We start from the raw sequence: 16,844 nt of genomic DNA, 5'->3' as shown, positions 1-16,844 counted from the left end.
GAGAGAGGGGAAGGGAAGGAGAAAGAGAGGGAGAGAAATATCAGTGTGCGGTTGCCTCTCATGCACCCCCAACTGGAGACCTGGCCCACAACCCAGGCATGTACCCTGACTGGGAATTGAACCAGAGTAACCCTTTGGTTTGCAGGCCAGCAGTCCACTGAGCCACACCAGCCAGGGCTGTTTCCCTCTCTCTCTCTCTTTTTTTAATAGATAAATATATCAATTTTTTCTTTCATGGCTTCTGAGCCAGAGATTTCTAACTGATTTTTTTTTTAAGAGAAAGAGAAACATCGATTTATTGTTTCCCTTATTTATGCATTCATTGGTTGATTCTTGTATGTGCCTTGACCAGGGATCAAACTGGCAAACCTGATATATCAGCACAATGCTCTAACCAACTGAGCTACCTGGCCAGGGCCTCCCTGGAGACTTTTTGAAGTCTCACTTCTCCCCCCCTTTTTTGCCCTGTAATAATTTTATAAACTCTGCATAGCATATTATCCCAGGGTGTAGAACATAATTCTGGAAGCTCTTTTAAAATGGAATTCATAAATCCCATTTGTTCAAGTAACAAAAGTATCGAGTACTAAGGTCTCTGTTTTTCTTTTGGAATGTGACTAGAACACTTCTGGAGTTGCACACTTCCATCACTGCAGTGTGTAGTCAGCCATTCTGCCTAAAACGTGTTTTCATATTTCTGTTCAGGTGAAAAGCTTCAGGTGCTGAAAGCTAAATTGCAAGAAGCAATGAAACTCCGAAGGTTTGAGGAACGCCAAAAGCGCCAGGCATTGTTTAATTTAGATAACGAAGATGGATTTGAAGAAGAGGAGGAAGAGGAAGAAATGACTGATGAGTCTGAAGAGGATGGAGAAGGGGAGGAAGAGGAAAAATTAGAGGAAGAGGAGGAGGAAGAAGAAGAGAAAGAAGAAGAGGAGGAAGAAGGCAATCAAGAGGTTTCTGGCTGTTATGCCATTTTGTTACTCGGTTATGATGAATAAGGAAAAGACAAGACTCAGATTTGAATAGGAGTATAAAAAGCGTGTTCAGTTGTCTAAGAGATTTTAGGGGCAGAGATGAAAGTAGCTAGTTCATATGTACCTCGGTCTTAGTGCATTCAGTTTGGGTGGCACCGTTGAATACCTGCAGTTCACAGAGCCATGGCTTGTGTTGGCTTACATAATGTAACAATGTTATAATGTGAAATGGCTTCGCATGAAGAGGGACTTTTATCTTTGTTGTTTATTTAGGTTTCTCTGTTCAGGATAAAAAGCGGTTTTAACCCTGGCCAGGTTGAGGCCTGGAATCACTTCTCAGGCAGGCCGAGACCTTCCTGAGTTAATTATATTCTGCATCAAGGAGGGTATTTGTAGAGGGGCCTCTTGCCCTTGTTCCATGGTATTGTTTTCCATGAAGGAACACAGATGATGATTTTTTGTATTAGAGAAAAGAAAAGCTTCCTTGTCAGGTGACTTCACTGGAGTCACTTGAAGGAGTTGGTTAATATTTAACCTGGGGAAAGAAAGAAGAAAACAATGGCCGAACTGGGTAGCATGTCCCAGTCTGTGGTAGGTTTGAGGCTGGTAGTTGTTCTGCAATCTCAGGCTAATCGTTTAACCTCTCATTGCTGCAATAAAATGATAGTTCCAGTTTTCTTTCATAGTCTTATAGCAATTTTGGGAGAGTAAAAGGTAAAATGAGTATAAAAGAGCTCTAAAAGTGTCAGGGGAAATTATGCTATTGATTATGGTGGGACCGAACTTCCTGCAGGTTTACCTTTTCAGGTGTATACTGTGACTAAGCAGCCATGTTGCAGGCTAACTGTGTTGGCATGAAATTTTTTTGACCTGTGTTATTTCATTTTGGGGCGGCATGATTGATACAGGTTGCAGAATTCCTTCTCGGTAATGAAGAAATAGAAACTAAAGGTGAGAAAGAAATGGATAAAGAGAATAATGATGACAGTAGTGAAATTGGCAAGTCCTTTCTCAAACCTCTCTCATCAGATTCTACCGTTCTCCTATTTAAAGACAACTCTTCCAGGATGGGGTAAGTCATTCTCTCTAAGGAAAGATAAGATTCCCTTGGATTTGCCCCTCTGGTAAGAAGCAGAAGGAGATACTCAAACAATTTACCTTCTTGTTTTATAGTTACTTTCCCAGTGAAGAAAAATCAGAAACAGATGAAAACTCAGGCAGAAGGCCTAGCAAACTGGGTAAGTAGTGATTCTTGGGTAGAACTTGATTTTTCTTTGGTCTTTCAGCTTTGATAATTAAGGACTATGATTCCTTAAGGTTCTATTTTTTGAACCCTAGTGGACTTTCCCAGTCCTACATGTGGCAATGAAAGCAATTTATGAATTAGAATATTTTTCTTGGTCCAGTTTTTTTTTTAATTTATATGCAGTTTCTTGATAGTTGACCATGGGCATCTGATAGGTCCGTAGTGAGTTTGTGTTGATTGCGTGAACATGGAATGACACATTTCCGTGTAGATCAAAGGGAGATGTGTAAGTGATTAGGTAATGGAGAGAGTGATCATAGACAGTAGTAGTGAGAAGCCTTGATTGTATAATGCTATCTCAGTACTGTAATTTACCTTTAAGTTAATGTTCTGGAACATATAATTTGAGAGATTTGCCTATGAATGTTACCTGACAGTTTCATTCTCAACTCTTTTTTTTCTAAACAAATCCACTTTATTCCTAGAATCACACACTTAAAAGTTATTCCTCTTTTCTTTAGATGAAGATGATTCATGCTCATTGCTAACAAAGGAGAGCAGCCACAATAGCAGCTTTGAACTGATTGGCTCCACAATTCCATCCTATCAGCCTTGCAACAGACAAACAGGCCTTGGGACTGGTTTTCTCCCTACAGCAGCAGGATTCAGATCTCCTTCTCCTGGGCTATTTCGAGCCAGTTTGGTTAGCTCAGCTTCTAAGGTAAGATGGTGATGATTTCTGATCTCCTCCCCCTTTTGCTTCCCACAGTGCTAAAAAAAGTATGTCCAAGCCAACCAACTCCCACTACATTATGTGTGTTCAATTTAAAAATCCATCCCCTTTGTGTATTAAAAACAAGCTTCATCCAGTATTCTTACTCTCTTGGAGATATTTTTCTGTATGCTTCTCTTGGCTATGCATTGTCCTCCTCAACTGCAGTTGCCTGAGATTAGACTAAATATTGCAAATAGCAACTTCTGTTGTTGTCGTGACAGTGAATGACATTTGTAACCTGTTATGTTTTTATTTGGTTTTACTTTGGTGCCAGAGTTCAGGAAAGCTGTCTGAGCCTTCACTTCCCATAGAGGATTCCCAGGATCTGTATAACGCCTCCCCAGAGCCTAAGACACTTTTCCTAGGAGCAGGAGACTTCCAGTTCTGTTTAGAAGATGACACCCAGAGCCAACTGTTGGATGCAGATGGGTAGGTGGTTTTATGTTTGTGGGTGGGGTGGTGCTGGGTACTGCTTAATTTTGTTTAAAAATAAAGTGAGCTTCTGTCACTCCATCTGTGCTTTCTTTTCTGAGAAAGAAAAGGTGTACAGACCATTAGTATTACATTCTACAAGTTTGAACCAAGTCTCTTCAGAAAATAAAATGTGAATAGCCCTTGGCTGATACCCTTCAATCTCTTCCTCATTTGAAATGCATACTAGAGGGGACCCAAAAAACTGGAATTTATTTATAAAAAATTGTATATTTATTCTCACATATTTAAACTTCAGTTTACTTTTACTTTCAGTACTTTGAATAAACTTCAAAGTACTCTCCATTTGATGCGATATACCTATGGAGATGTTTTTTCCACTGTTCAAAATAGTTTTTGAACTCGTCAGTTTTGATACCTTTTAGTGCTTCTGCTGTTTTTCGTTTCGCCTCTTCCACATCAGCAAAATGATTCCCTTTGAGGACTTTTTTTATCTGGGGAGACAAAAAGTCACCCGGGGTGAGATCAGGTGAATAGGGAGGGTGAGGCATGGGGTCATGCTGTTTTTGGTCAAAAACTGCTGAGCGCTTAGAGCGGTGTGGGCAGGTGTGCTTGTAAATCACCCATGATGAAGTGGGCAAATGCCTGAAAGAGTCTCCAAAAACAGTTCTCTGAAGCTGAATATAGCTTCTCACAACAACGCCAGCTCCTACCGAGTTACAGATGGGTTCCTAGAACACTCACCTAGCAGGAGAAGTCTGTACTACAAAGGGCCTGCCCTCCAGAAGATAATTCCATTTTTGTGGGGGAGTCTCCCCTCATAGCTCTTGTAAAAGTGTCAAATTTCCATGTATCCATCCTACTATATTATGATTGTTGAGTGAGATTGAGAATTGACAGACCTTCCCTGGCCAGGTAGCTCAGTTGGTTAGAGCAATATTCCAATATGCCAAGGTTGCAGGTTCGATGTCCTACTAGGGCACATATAAGAATCAACCAATGGCCCTGGCTGGTGTGACTCAGTGAATTGACTGCCGGCCTGTGAATCAAAGGGTTGCTGGTTTGATTCCCATTCAGGGCACATGCCTGGGTTTTGGGCTAGGTCCTCAGTAGGGGCCATGTGAGAGACAACCACACATTGATGTTTCGCTCTTTCTTCTTCCCTTCCCCTCTTTCTAAAATAAATAAATAAAATCTTTTTTTAAAAAAAGAGAATCAACCAATGAATGAATGTATAAATAAGTGAAACAAATTGGTGTCCCTCTCTCTTTCTCTGCCTCAAATCCATAAATAAATTAAAAGAAAAAGAGATTTGACAGACCTATGGCACATTACATGGGATACAACACCAAGTCCTACTCTAGCAACACCTGAAGCCAAAATTATCCTTTATCCTTTACCCTTTATCTTTTTTTTTCCCCAGAGAGTAAAGATTTTATTCACTTTCCAGGAAAGGAGAGGGGCATGGTGTGGACAGATACACCAGCATTGAAGGGTGGAGCTTTGAGCTTTTACTGAATGATAATTGGATTATAAAAGGGTTGGGGGTGCTGTTGTGAAGCCCGTGGGCTGTTGGGGGCATTGTAACAGAGGTTGCAATTTGTTCCAATGTTACCTTCTACCTGGGGCTGTGGGGAGCAGTTAGTCACATTCTGTTCTTGCTTTCCAGTAATTTCTAGTCACATTGTTCTAGGGAAAAAAATAAGTTTTCTTTTCTTAAAGGTTTTATTTTTTAATTTATTTTTAGAGAGTTTTGGGAAAGCAGAGAAAGGGAGGGAAACATTGATGTATGAGAGAAATGGCAGCGATTGCCACACACCCCCAACTGGGGACCTGGCCTGCAACCCAAGCATGTGCCCTGACTGGGAATCGAACCAGCGACCTTTTGGTTCACAGGCCGGCACTCAGTCTACTGAGCCATACCAGCTAGGGCGAGAAAAATTAGTTTTCTTATCAATCACTGGTTGTGCAGGGTGGTGAAGAGGCCATCTGCAGAGTCCAGAGAGATGGAGAAGGATTAGAATCCTCTTGAAACCTCACAGAGACAGGGTTACTGGGTCAACCTGGGTCGAGCTTCCACTGTCCACTCCTCCCTTAGGCGCAAGTCTCAGGAGGTAGAGGAGAGGAAGAAATAGAGAATGTCCCCGTATGGGCCACCAAAATGTTAGGGTGGTCGGTGACACAGGCTATGAAATAATTCACAAACAGAAGAAAGTGTAGAGTGAAGATTTTATTTGCTCTCCAAGAAAGAAGAAGGTCATCGTGTGGAGAGAAGACATACCAGCCTACCTTTTTTTAAAATTGAATTTCTTGGGGTGACATTGGCTAATAAAATGATATGGGATTCAGGTATTCAGTTCTGTAATACATCATCTGTATATTGTATCAGGTGTTCACCACCCCAAGTCAAATCTCCTTCCATCACCATTTATCCCCTCTTTATCTTCCTCTACCTCCCCACATCCTCCTATCCCCTTTACCTTTTGAATAGCATTTATTCTTTCTTAAAACTTCCCCCTCTTTAGATTATCACAAGGCTAAAGGTTGAATCTTTTGTCTTTTGGTTTGGGATTCAGCTTCTAACTTTGTTATTGGAATGAGTTGAGTTCCCCACCCCCCACTACTTTGTTTTTTCCCTAGAGCATCTCTTATACTCTTCATTGTGGTTGTAGCTTCTTAAACATTAGAAACCACAGGAATCAGTACCAAGCTTTGAAGCCTCGATTACCATTGGCCAGTATGGATGAGAATGCCATGGATGCTAACATGGATGAGCTGTTGGATTTGTGTACTGGAAAATTCACATCTCAGGCTGAAGAAGCTCTGCCCGGGAAAAGTGACAAGAAAGAGAACATGGAGGAGCTTCTGAATCTTTGTTCAGGAAAATTCCCCTCTCAGGGTAAATATCCAACAAAGTACATTAGGCTCACCACAGCCAAATATCCTAAGTATCCTTGAAAAGAAGCCCCTTACTCTTGGGTGAAAAGTTTACAGAGGACAGGGTGTGATGGCTTCTTGCATGTAGATTGAATTCACTGCTTAGCTCCCTGACATTTAGAGCCCTCACTTTCTTAGGGTGGTAAAGTATAGACTTAAGATTGCTCTTAATATTTGTTTAAAAATGTCTGGTGTGCGGTAAATTTCATACAAGTCCTAATTTACTCTTCCTACCTGTACACTCCTCTCTCCCCTGACACTCCTGCTAAAATATAAGCTCTGTGGAAGTTGGGGTCTTTGTTTTGTTCACTACTGTATCCCTGGTGCATGGCACATAGTAAGCAATAAGAATTTGTTGAATGAATGACTGAATGAATGAATAGCTGGTGAGCTCTTTTTGGCAAGCATACCTTAGAACTGTATTGAGCTGGTATATCTTTATTTTATTATTTTTTTAATATTTAAAAATTTATTTTTAGAGAGAGGGGAAGGGAGGGAGAAACAGGGAGAGAAATATCCATGTGCGAGACAAACATCAATAAGTTGTCCCTTGAATACCCCCCAGCCAGAGACCTGGCCCACAACCCAGGCATGTGCCCTGACTGGAATCCAACTGGCAACCCTTCAGTCTGTGGAGCAATGCCCAGCCCACTGAGCCACACCAGTCAGGGCAAGCTGGCATGTCGTTAGATGGCTGGGAAAAGAGGATAAAGCTATTATTCCTTGGTGACAAGTCTTTTTCTTTGTTGTGATGTAGATGACTCCACTCTGGCTCCATCAGAGTTAAATAAGCAGGAGAAGGAGAGCAGCATGGGTGATCCATTGGAAGAAGCACTTGCTCTTTGTTCAGGCTCTTTCCCAACAGACAGGTAAGTCTTGGTGACTGGAAGAAACTTGGGAAGGCCAGGTCTTCTGATAAAATTTTGGGGTCAGGTTCTCTGGGCTTAGCCATAACTGGTTATCTTAGGGCCTTAATATCCTGTCTGAGAGCATTGCAGTGGGCCTGGGTCTCATATTTGCATGTAAGCAAACTATAATTCTTTCATTTAGTTGGTGGAGAACAGGATTTAAAAAAGGCAAAAATTAGCACATGAAATTGCTCAACATCACTGGTAATTAGGGAAATACAAATCCAAATCACAATAAAATAGTACCTCACACTCATTAGAATGGCTACTATCAAAAAAACTAAATAGGGGCCCCGGCTGGTGTGGCTCAGTGGATTGAGCACAGGACTGCGAACCAAAAGGTCACCAGTTCTATTCCCAGTCAGGCCACATGCCTGGGTCATTGGTCAAGTCCCTAGTAGTGGGTGTGTGAGAGGCAACCACACATTGATATTTCTCTCCCTCTCTTTCTCCTTCTTTTCCCCTCTCTCTAAAAATAAATAAAATCTTTAAAAAAAAACCCAAAATAGGAAGTGTTGGTGAGGATATAGAAAAATTGGAATCTTTGTGCTTTGTTTGTAGGAATATAAAAATAAGCTGCTGTGGAAAACAAAACAGCAGTTCCTCAAAAAAAAAGGTTCAAAATAGAATGTGATTCAGCAGTTCCATTTTTGGGTTTATATACAAAGAAGTGAAAACAGGGATTTATATATATGTTTGTATGCCCATGTCCATAGCAGCATTATTTTTAATAGTCAAAAGGTAGAAGCAACCCAAGTAGATACAAAATGTGTTGTCTGTATGTGTATCTACATACATCATGGAATTTTATTCAGCCTTAGAAAAGAAGGAAATTGTGATAAATGCTACAACATAGATGAACTGTGAGGATGTTATGCTAAGTGAAATAAGCCAATCATAAAAATACAAATACTACATGATTCCAGTTATATGAGGTACTTAGAATAGGAAATTCATAGAGAGAAAGTACAATAGAATGAATGATGGTTGCCAGGGGCAGGGAGGGAAGAACAAGGAGTTGTTTAAAGGGTACAGAGTTTCAGTTTTGCAAAATGAAAACAGGCGGTTGGTTGCACAACAATGTGAATGTACTTAACACTGTACTCATAAAAATGGTTGATGTGGTCTATGGGTTAGATTTTATGTTCTGTATGTTTTGTCACAATTTTTAAAAAATTTTAAAGGCAAGAGATCGTGTTTCCTGTTTCTTAAAGAGATTGTTGGTACTAAGATATTTTCAATTCTTGTAGTTTATTTGCAGCTACTTACATTTGATATGTGGATTTGCATTTCAGGGAAGAAGAAGGTGACGCGGAGGAATTTGGAGACTTTCGGCTTGTCCCAAATGATAATGAGTTTGATAATGATGAGGTGAGTTTGAAGGGAGCAAAGTAACCATAACTGAGCTTTGTGAATTGTTACTGTATGTTTTGTTTCCCAGTCTGAGTTCTTGAAAATTTTAAGTTTGGCATCTTATCAGAAGCAATTTCCTAGAATGAGACGTTTGGGCAGAAGTTTATAAATCCTGTTTTAATTGAGGACACAGTTTATTCTGTTTAACTCTGGATGTGATGCTATGTGATTTTGCAGGATGAACACAAGGACTCCGATGATGAAAATGAGGTGCTGGAAGACCACGAAGACGACGATGAAGAAGAGCTCCTGAGGCGGTCTGAGAAGTTGAAAAGGCAAATGTAGGTGTTATGTCCATTTCTTCGGTTGCCAGAAAGTTCTAACAGTTGCATTGTAGCTTGCCACCTTTTTACCTAAATTTGCTGGTTCTGTTTTTGCTTTTTGTGGTTAGCATGGATTAAATAAAATCCATTCACATGTTATCTCTTGAGTATTCAAGGATGGTCAGTTCTCCTTAAGTGATTTCTGTACTGAACATCTCTAGGTCTTTCTGCTGTTTCTCACATGACATTGTTTCTGTACTCCTCACATGCTGGGTATTCTCTTTACCTTCAAGTGTGGTCTGACTAATGCTGTATGTTTGATACAACCGTATTTCTTCTTCTGGATACATAACAGACTACTTAGACTGTAGCCTAAGGTCATAAGAGCTGAGTCACTGTACATCCGGAGGATCTAGTAGTCAACTACAATTCCCTGGATCTTTTTTCCTATGAAATACTGTCATTCCAGGGTTTTTTTCATCCTAGTTTTGGGCAAAAGACCTCCACTTATTTTTATTTTTTTAGATCTTCACCTGAGGATATGTTTATTATTTTTGAGAGAGAGAGAGAAAGAGAGAAAGAGGGGTGAGAGAAACATCGATTGGCTGCCTTCTGTACATCCCCTGACTGGGGATCGAACCCTCAGCCATTTGTTATACAGGCAATGCTCCAGCCAACTGAGCCGCCCAGCCAGGGCCCCATTTATTTTTCAATGTTTTGTTTTTGTACTAACCATGAAAGAAAACCATTTATTTTAGAATATTTAAAAGAATATAGAAAGATTAAACAAAAAGTCATCCATGTTCGTCATCCAGAATCTTTATGAAAATGTTGATGGTGGTTATTTCCGCATCATCTTTTTTATGTATATATTTTTATATAGTTGGAATGTGTACAATTTTCTTTTTTTTTTAAGGTTTTATTTATTTATTTTTAGAGAGTGGGGAAGGGAGGGAGAAAGGGAGAGAAACATCAATGTGTGGTTGCCTCTCATAAGGCCCCCACTGGGTACCTAGCCCGCAACCCAGGCATGTGCCCCGACTGGGAATCAAACCGGTGGCCCTTGGGTTCACAGCCTGTGCTCACTCCACTGAACTACACCAACCAGGGCAAATATGTACAGTTTTGCTTTCTTTCCCACCAAGCATATCCATAATCAATTTCCCATGATGTTACAAGTTTTATAAAGAACATTTTAATAGGTATTCAATATACTGTATGTGGATGACTTTTGGAATTCACATATAGGATGTCATGTTAATCCCTATTAGATTTATACTATTGTTTTTAGCCCATCATTCATTCTGTTAAGATCAGTTTTGGGTTCTAATTTATCACATGTCGAATTAACTATCTCTTAAAAAATTTTACTTATTTATTTTTAGAGAGAGGGGAACGGAGGGAGAAAGAGAGGGAGAGAAACATCTTTGATCGGTTACCTCTCACATGCTTCCAGCCAGGGACCGGCCTGTAGTCCAGGCGTGTGCCCCGACTAGGAATCAACCCATGACCTTCCAGTTTGTGGATGACGCCCAACCCCCTGAACCACACCAGTCAGGGCTATCTCATACGGCTTTAGGACATCTATAGATTCTTCTAAGGCAGTGGTTCTTCAACCTTATTTAACTGCAGAGTCCAAATAAAATCTTACAAGGAATGACAGCTAAAGGTTGAACTCCTCAGAGAGGGTGGATGGGAAGATTGGGAAACTTAATGGCCAGTCCCCCCCTGAAGAAATTCCCCATAAACCCTAGGATTTTTGAGAAACTCAGCCTTAAAAAAATAATATAAGTCTTTGATAAAAATCAGCCTTTGGAAAGCCATCAAACTTCTGCCACTCATGGCCATACATAATAGGACTTTGAACCCAGAGTGACAGCAGATTTGCTCTCAGTGGGAACTGAAGTCGGAAAAACTAACTAGCGGTGGTTTTAATTACCAGTGCCTCTGAGACTCAGTCATTTCTATAACTTGGGGGTCAAGATTTGGTGGTCGGTAAGGGACCCAAGTCTGTTTCCTTTCTATACCACTCTGTCTCCTAGAGCTGGGGAACTTAAATACAAAACAAGATAGATTGAACCTTCTAGTAGGGATGTTTCAAATGTGTAGAAGAGATTGAGAGTTCTGGCTTTAAAGTCATCAATCTAATTGAATTCAGGCTCTACTACCTTCTAGCTATGTGACCTTGGGTAAGTTGTTTAGTTCTGAGTCTCTGTTCCTTCAACTATAAATTGACCAGAATAATAGTGCTCCCTCCTGAGAGAATGCAGTGATGTCTGTAAAGCACTGTTACTGGCACACACTAGTATGAAATGATAGACTTAAGTATTATCAAAATATATTACTATAAAGTTAAACTTATTATTAGAGGTGGCTCTGCTTTTCTCATTGCTTGCATATTCTTTTTTATTTTTTAATTTTTTAAAAGTTTTTATTTATTTATTTTTAGAGAGGGGAAAGGAAGGAAAAGAGAGGGAGAGAAACATCAATGAATGGTTGCCTCTTGAGTGCCCCTACAGGGGACCTGGCCCATAACCCAGGCCCTGACTGGGAATTGAACCTGTGACCCTTTGGTTCACAGACCGGCACTCAATCCACTGAGCTACACCAGCCAGGGCCCATATTCTTTTTTATTTTTATTTTTACTTTTTATTGATTTTAGTTAGAGAAAGGGAGGGAGGGAAGAGAGAGAGAAACATTGACTTGTTGTTCCATTTATTTATGCATTCATCAGTGGCTTCTTGTATGTGCCCTGGCTAGAGATCAAACCTGCAACCTTGGCACATCAACCTTGGCTTATTGGGACAATGCTCTAACCAACTGAACCACCCAGCCAGGAGGACCTCATTGCTTCCATCTTGTGTGTGTATATTCACTGTTGCATTTTTTGTTCTTCCAAATTATTTTCTAGGAGATTGAAGAAATACCTGGAGGATGAGGCAGAGGTGTCAGGGAGTGATGTGGGAAGTGAAGATGAGTACGATGGGGAAGAGATTAATGAATATGAAGAGGATGTAATTGATGAAGTACTTCCTTCTGATGAGGAGCTACAGAATCAAGTCAAGAAAATACACATGTCAGTATCCCAACAAGCCCTTCTGGGTAATGGGATGTGTGTTAATGTGGCCACTATAACCGGCAAGAGTCGGGCTTGATTTCAACACTGTACTTCTTATAGGAAAACAATGTTGGATGATGATAAGCGACAGCTGCGTTTATACCAAGAGAGGTACCTTGCTGATGGGGATCTGCACAGTGATGGTCCTGGACGAACGAGGAAATTCCGATGGAAAAATATAGGTATCTTGGTTATTGCCTTTATTTATTTATTTATTTGATTGTATTTATTTATAGTGAAAGGGGGAGGGAGGGAGAAAGAAAAGGAGAGAAACATTGATAAGTTGCCTCTTGCATACCCTCACTGGGCATCTGGCCCACAACTCAGGTATGTGCCCTGACCCAGAATCGAACTGGCAACTCTTCACTCTGTGGGATGACGCCCAACCCACCAAGCCATGCTGGTTGCCTTTAGAAGCAAATGATATAATGTGCATGTTTGTACAGTTTAAAATAACCAGTGGGAATCAAAACCATAGCAGCCTGTTATGGAGGACCTGCTTGTAACCATTGTTTTCTATTAGTGGATGAGAAAAGTTTGTGTTAGTATATAGTGAGTGATAAAAGAGTTCATTTGTGTCTGTCCAGGCATCCTTTCCTATGGCAATTGCAGAATGCTGATAGTTTTAACTCTTTGCTTTAGATGATGCTTCCCAGATGGACTTGTTCCACAGAGACTCTGATGATGAACAAATCGAGGAACAGCTTGATGAGACAGAAGCCAAATGGAGAAAGGAGCGAATTCAGCGAGAGCAGTGGCTTCGGGACCAGGTAGGAAGTTTGCAAGAAGTTCCTTTCTTTTGACTCTAGTGTACGAGGAGAGGACCTGGACCCCTATCTTGTCACAGTAGTTTCAAAAGCTTGGGCAACATATTGCTGTTCCTTTTAATTTTTGAATTTTCTTTTGTGCTTTGAGAAGGTTTACCATGATCATTTCTTCATGTTTGTCCAAAATCAATTTTTTTCATCTTTTTTTTTTTAACTAAAGCAATAAAAGGTTGCAAAAAGGGAAACAAATGATATCCTAGGTACCTTAGCTTCACAATCCAGGCTATGCCAACTATGTGGGGGAATTGTGGACTTCTGTTAATGCTGTCTGATTTTTATTTTCAGGCACAGCAGGGGAAAATTATAACTGAAGAAGAAGAAATTGGGGAAGACAGTCAGTTTATGATGTTGGCCAAGAAAGTTACAGCCAAAGCGTTGCAGAAAAATGGTGAGCTCTTGGTCCTCCTTGGGGTCTGGTTTCCTAGATTATTAGTGCTATAGCCTTGGAGGTGACTCCAACCTTCAGGGGCTATTGCAGCTTAGTCATGGGCCTGTGTCTAATATTATCTTAAAGAGGAGTGGAGAGACATTGTTCTTGGAGTGGAGTCTGTTGGGCTGTGGGTGTCGTACTTATGAGCATGGGTAGCTGGTTTTGCTATAGTTCTAAGCAGTTCAGAGGAGTGAATTCTGGATTTTTTATTTAGTTGCCCAGGATTAAATCCCTAAGTGTTAGAGCTGGAATTTGAACCCAGTATATCTAACTCCAGAGCTGAGGCTCTGAAACACTACTCCTCACTCATATCGTTCTTATTTTTTCATATTACTATTAATGATTAGTCAGTGAGTTCAACTTGGTTGTCAGCCTTCTTGCAGCCACTTGCTATAGTTTCAAGTTACCATTACAAAATAATCAGAGTTCCTGTGGCTTTAGTTTATTGGTTTAGTTAAAGGCTTCTTTGCTTGCTTAGATTTAAAAATATTCTACCCAGTTTTGCCCAGAACAAGCCTCTCTGTCTTCTTTCTTTTTAGCCAGTCGTACTGTGGCTATTCAAGAATCAGTGTCTTTACTCAGAAATCCTTTTGAAGCCATCAGACCGGGAAGTGCCCAGCAGGTTGGTTGCAGATGTTGTTAGCCTGACGTCATGATCTGCAGTGTTACAAAAGCCCAGGTCAAGCTAAGGGCGTACTCTCACTAGTGGAGGGAGGTGGCTCTAGGAAATGGAAGTAGATGGCAAAAGACCCTGCTGTTTCTGTTCTACTGAGTGGGGTGGGAATATGTCCCCTCAGCACCTGGGGAGGCAGGGCGAGACCTACTTCCCATTCTTTCTTTGGCCCTTGGAATTTGGGCCAAATTCCAAAGCAGTGATTCTTCTGTCCTCAGCTGAAGACAGGCTCACTGCTAAACCAGCCCAAAGCTGTACTTCAGAAACTGGCTGCCCTCTCTGACCTCAACCCCAGTGCCCCCCGCAATTCAAGAAACTTTGTCTTCCATACACTTTCTCCTGTCAAGGCTGAGGCAGCAAAGGAATCATCTAAGCCTCAGGTAAGGAATTTGAGAACTGATTCGATGGCTTTCCAGAGCAGAATTGATTTATTTATTAATTTTTTAAAATGTATTTCCGGCTTAAAGGCTTATGCTGTGGTGTTAATCTTGCACTCCTCAATAAGGTACAAGGGGATTGCTGCCCCCAGTAGGTGATCAGTTTTGAAACTTGCCTGGAAAGTTTCTATTTCTTTTCTTTTTTCTGTCATTAATTGTCTATGATTTAACTTTGAGTTGCTGAGGAGCTAGTAGAAAGTAAGCACTTGTATGAGGGTCTTAAGCTCACCTGACTCTCTCTCTGCTCTCTAGGTGAGGAGAAAGGGTCCATCCTTCATGAGAACTCCTTCGCCTAAGCGCCTGAAAACTGGTGACAGTACTTCAGGACTGAAGCAAAGCATCTTTAGGTACTTGGAAAGCTAACTCCATCAGGGCTGCTGGCACCTACTTTGGGAACTTCGTGGCATTGAGAGTTGGAATTGAAGCTCACATAGATGATTCTTCCCATCCTTCGTAATCAATGCATTAAGATTGCCAACAGAGATTCCAGTTCTTTCTACTTCCTGGCTCTGGACATCTCTTTCCTTTCCTAGTATTATTTCCTGGCTTGGCCACTAATCTTAACTCTGCAGTATTTTCAACACTGACTCATGGGACACTTGGGTGAAGACTTCCTTCCTTCATGAAATACTTGATATTTTATCCTAACAGCTTGCTGGGTTGATACCTCTTTGTGAAAGCAGTGGTTAGAGGAGGGGGAGGAAAAGGTGTGGCATTTCAGAAACTTACAAAAAGCAGTGGACGTCAATACCAGCAGGACTCCTTCACACCCCTCAGATCCGCACCAGGGTGACCAGGACTCTGCGAAAGACATAACTCAGACAAGAGGACCCAGGAACCAAACAGTTGGGCTGTTCATTAGTCTTGCCCCTTCTGTTTTCGTGTACGCCTCTTCCCAAAACAGCCCCCACGTGTCCAGTAAACCTTTGCTTCCTTAATAATAAGGACTCAGACTGGTACCCACGTTAGAAACCCTTGGCAAATTAGGGTTAGAAACCCTAATTTTCTGGTATATGAGGATGCAGATAAAGGGTTATACCGGTGTCTGGCCACATGACGTAGCCCATGGGACAGAGACCTCTCTCCTGGGACTAAATTTTCAATTTGAAACACTGTTGCTCAAGGGTCTCCCTTCTCCTCCTGACAAATATAACCGTGATTTTTGCCTTCAACTGGGTGGAGTGCATTGACCCAATCAGGCAGAGGGCAACTTAACACTTCATTACTTATTTTGAGAGAAGACCATCATGGAGTTTAATCAAAACATTGTTAAGAAAATTGCCATCCTGAGTTCCCCTGAACTACCATGAGGCACTCACATTTTAGACAGATTTTTTTCAGAACTGAGCACCATTGCTGCTCTGGGTAGAACCTTCATGTGAATAATGTGGTTTCGGTGTCCGGAGCTGGACTCGGGAAGGTGGATGAATTACGCCAATTTTTTATTGACAGGTGGGGAACACGTGGTTTTCTCCAGTTGTTTCTAATACACAGATGCTGACTTTGACAGAATTTATATTTGTATATTTGTAATCTTGTAATGGGGAAAATGTATATAAAGATGTTTTAATGTGTATGTAGGTTTTCAATAAATCTCAATGCCTTGAAGGCAGGATTTTCTGTCCAGATTGAATGCTCCTTTTTAGGTCAGCGCCTGTCTAATGTTGAGGGGCATTTTGTTTTCAGGGTGTCTCCGAGGGAAGCCCTCTGGGTCTCGAGTGAGAGGCTGCTGCACTTGTCCCTCGCTGGCTTCTCAGCTTCAGTGAATCGCTAAATTAACTTGCCGAATGGTTTGGGTTCAGTGCAGGTGAGGGGAGTTTACATAAATGGTACCTCTTTTCACAGCCCTTTGGCAGCCACAGGTCCAGGGTGAGAGTTATTGCCCCTTCCTTTCAGATCCTCCACTTACATCTATAAAATGAGGACGGTAAGTCGTGCTTGTCTGAGTTGTTGTGAAGCTTAAGTCAGAAAATGAATGTGAGTGCAGTATGTCGTGTAAACCGCCAGTGTCGCAACTGCAGCATGTTTTGTAGCCCACTTCCTAAAGGCCCGTTGTCTCATAAGATTCTCAAACCCAACATCTTTAAAATTTTGATTCTTCCCCCCTAAAAACCTCCTTTTCCTCCTGTGCTTCCTGTTTCGTCCACATACCCCAGTCACTCAGGCTGGAAACCTGAAGGCCATTCTTTTTTATATCATTTTACTTCTTCAGATCTGAATTGAAAGGATTTTCTTTTGTTGTTGTTGAGGTATAACATTATATTAGTTTCAGGTGTACAACATAATGATTTTGTAAGTGAGCAGACCGGAGCCCGCCCATGTGTTGCCTTGATACACGACCCAACGATTAGTGTTGAAGGAAACAGGTTTTTATTTACAGGATTCCAACCTCAGGGTTGGGGGCTGGGAGC

At 41.2% G+C, this 16,844-nt stretch overlaps 1 protein-coding gene across 2 annotated transcripts in view; it reads left to right on the top strand.

Annotated features, from left to right (window-relative positions):
- CLSPN (claspin) overlaps positions 1-16,048 on the top strand; it is a 28,029-nt gene extending 11,981 nt beyond the window's left edge. The window contains exons 10-26 of one of the 2 annotated variants that reach the window (XM_053921306.1): positions 706-953; positions 1,883-1,925; positions 2,028-2,046; positions 2,148-2,212; positions 2,742-2,941; positions 3,270-3,424; positions 6,100-6,326; positions 7,122-7,233; positions 8,568-8,643; positions 8,863-8,966; positions 11,860-12,024; positions 12,127-12,248; positions 12,709-12,836; positions 13,179-13,281; positions 13,863-13,945; positions 14,215-14,376; positions 14,686-16,048. In XM_053921306.1, coding sequence (XP_053777281.1) covers positions 706-953; positions 1,883-1,925; positions 2,028-2,046; positions 2,148-2,212; positions 2,742-2,941; positions 3,270-3,424; positions 6,100-6,326; positions 7,122-7,233; positions 8,568-8,643; positions 8,863-8,966; positions 11,860-12,024; positions 12,127-12,248; positions 12,709-12,836; positions 13,179-13,281; positions 13,863-13,945; positions 14,215-14,376; positions 14,686-14,796 — 2,123 coding nt within the window. In that variant the 3' untranslated portion in view covers positions 14,797-16,048. Of the gene's footprint in view, positions 1-705; positions 954-1,882; positions 2,047-2,147; positions 2,213-2,741; positions 2,942-3,269; positions 3,425-6,099; positions 6,327-7,121; positions 7,234-8,567; positions 8,644-8,862; positions 8,967-11,859; positions 12,025-12,126; positions 12,249-12,708; positions 12,837-13,178; positions 13,282-13,862; positions 13,946-14,214; positions 14,377-14,685 lie in introns of both variants that reach the window. The other variant, XM_045190969.2, reaches the window with a different exon arrangement.
- Positions 16,049-16,844: the final 796 nt, after the last annotated feature.

This window comes from Desmodus rotundus, chromosome 3 (assembly GCF_022682495.2).
Source record: "Desmodus rotundus isolate HL8 chromosome 3, HLdesRot8A.1, whole genome shotgun sequence".
Taxonomy (NCBI): domain Eukaryota; kingdom Metazoa; phylum Chordata; class Mammalia; order Chiroptera; family Phyllostomidae; genus Desmodus; species Desmodus rotundus.
The sequence above is the reverse complement of the archived record's forward strand: the minus strand, read 5'-3'. Positions and strand labels throughout refer to the sequence as shown.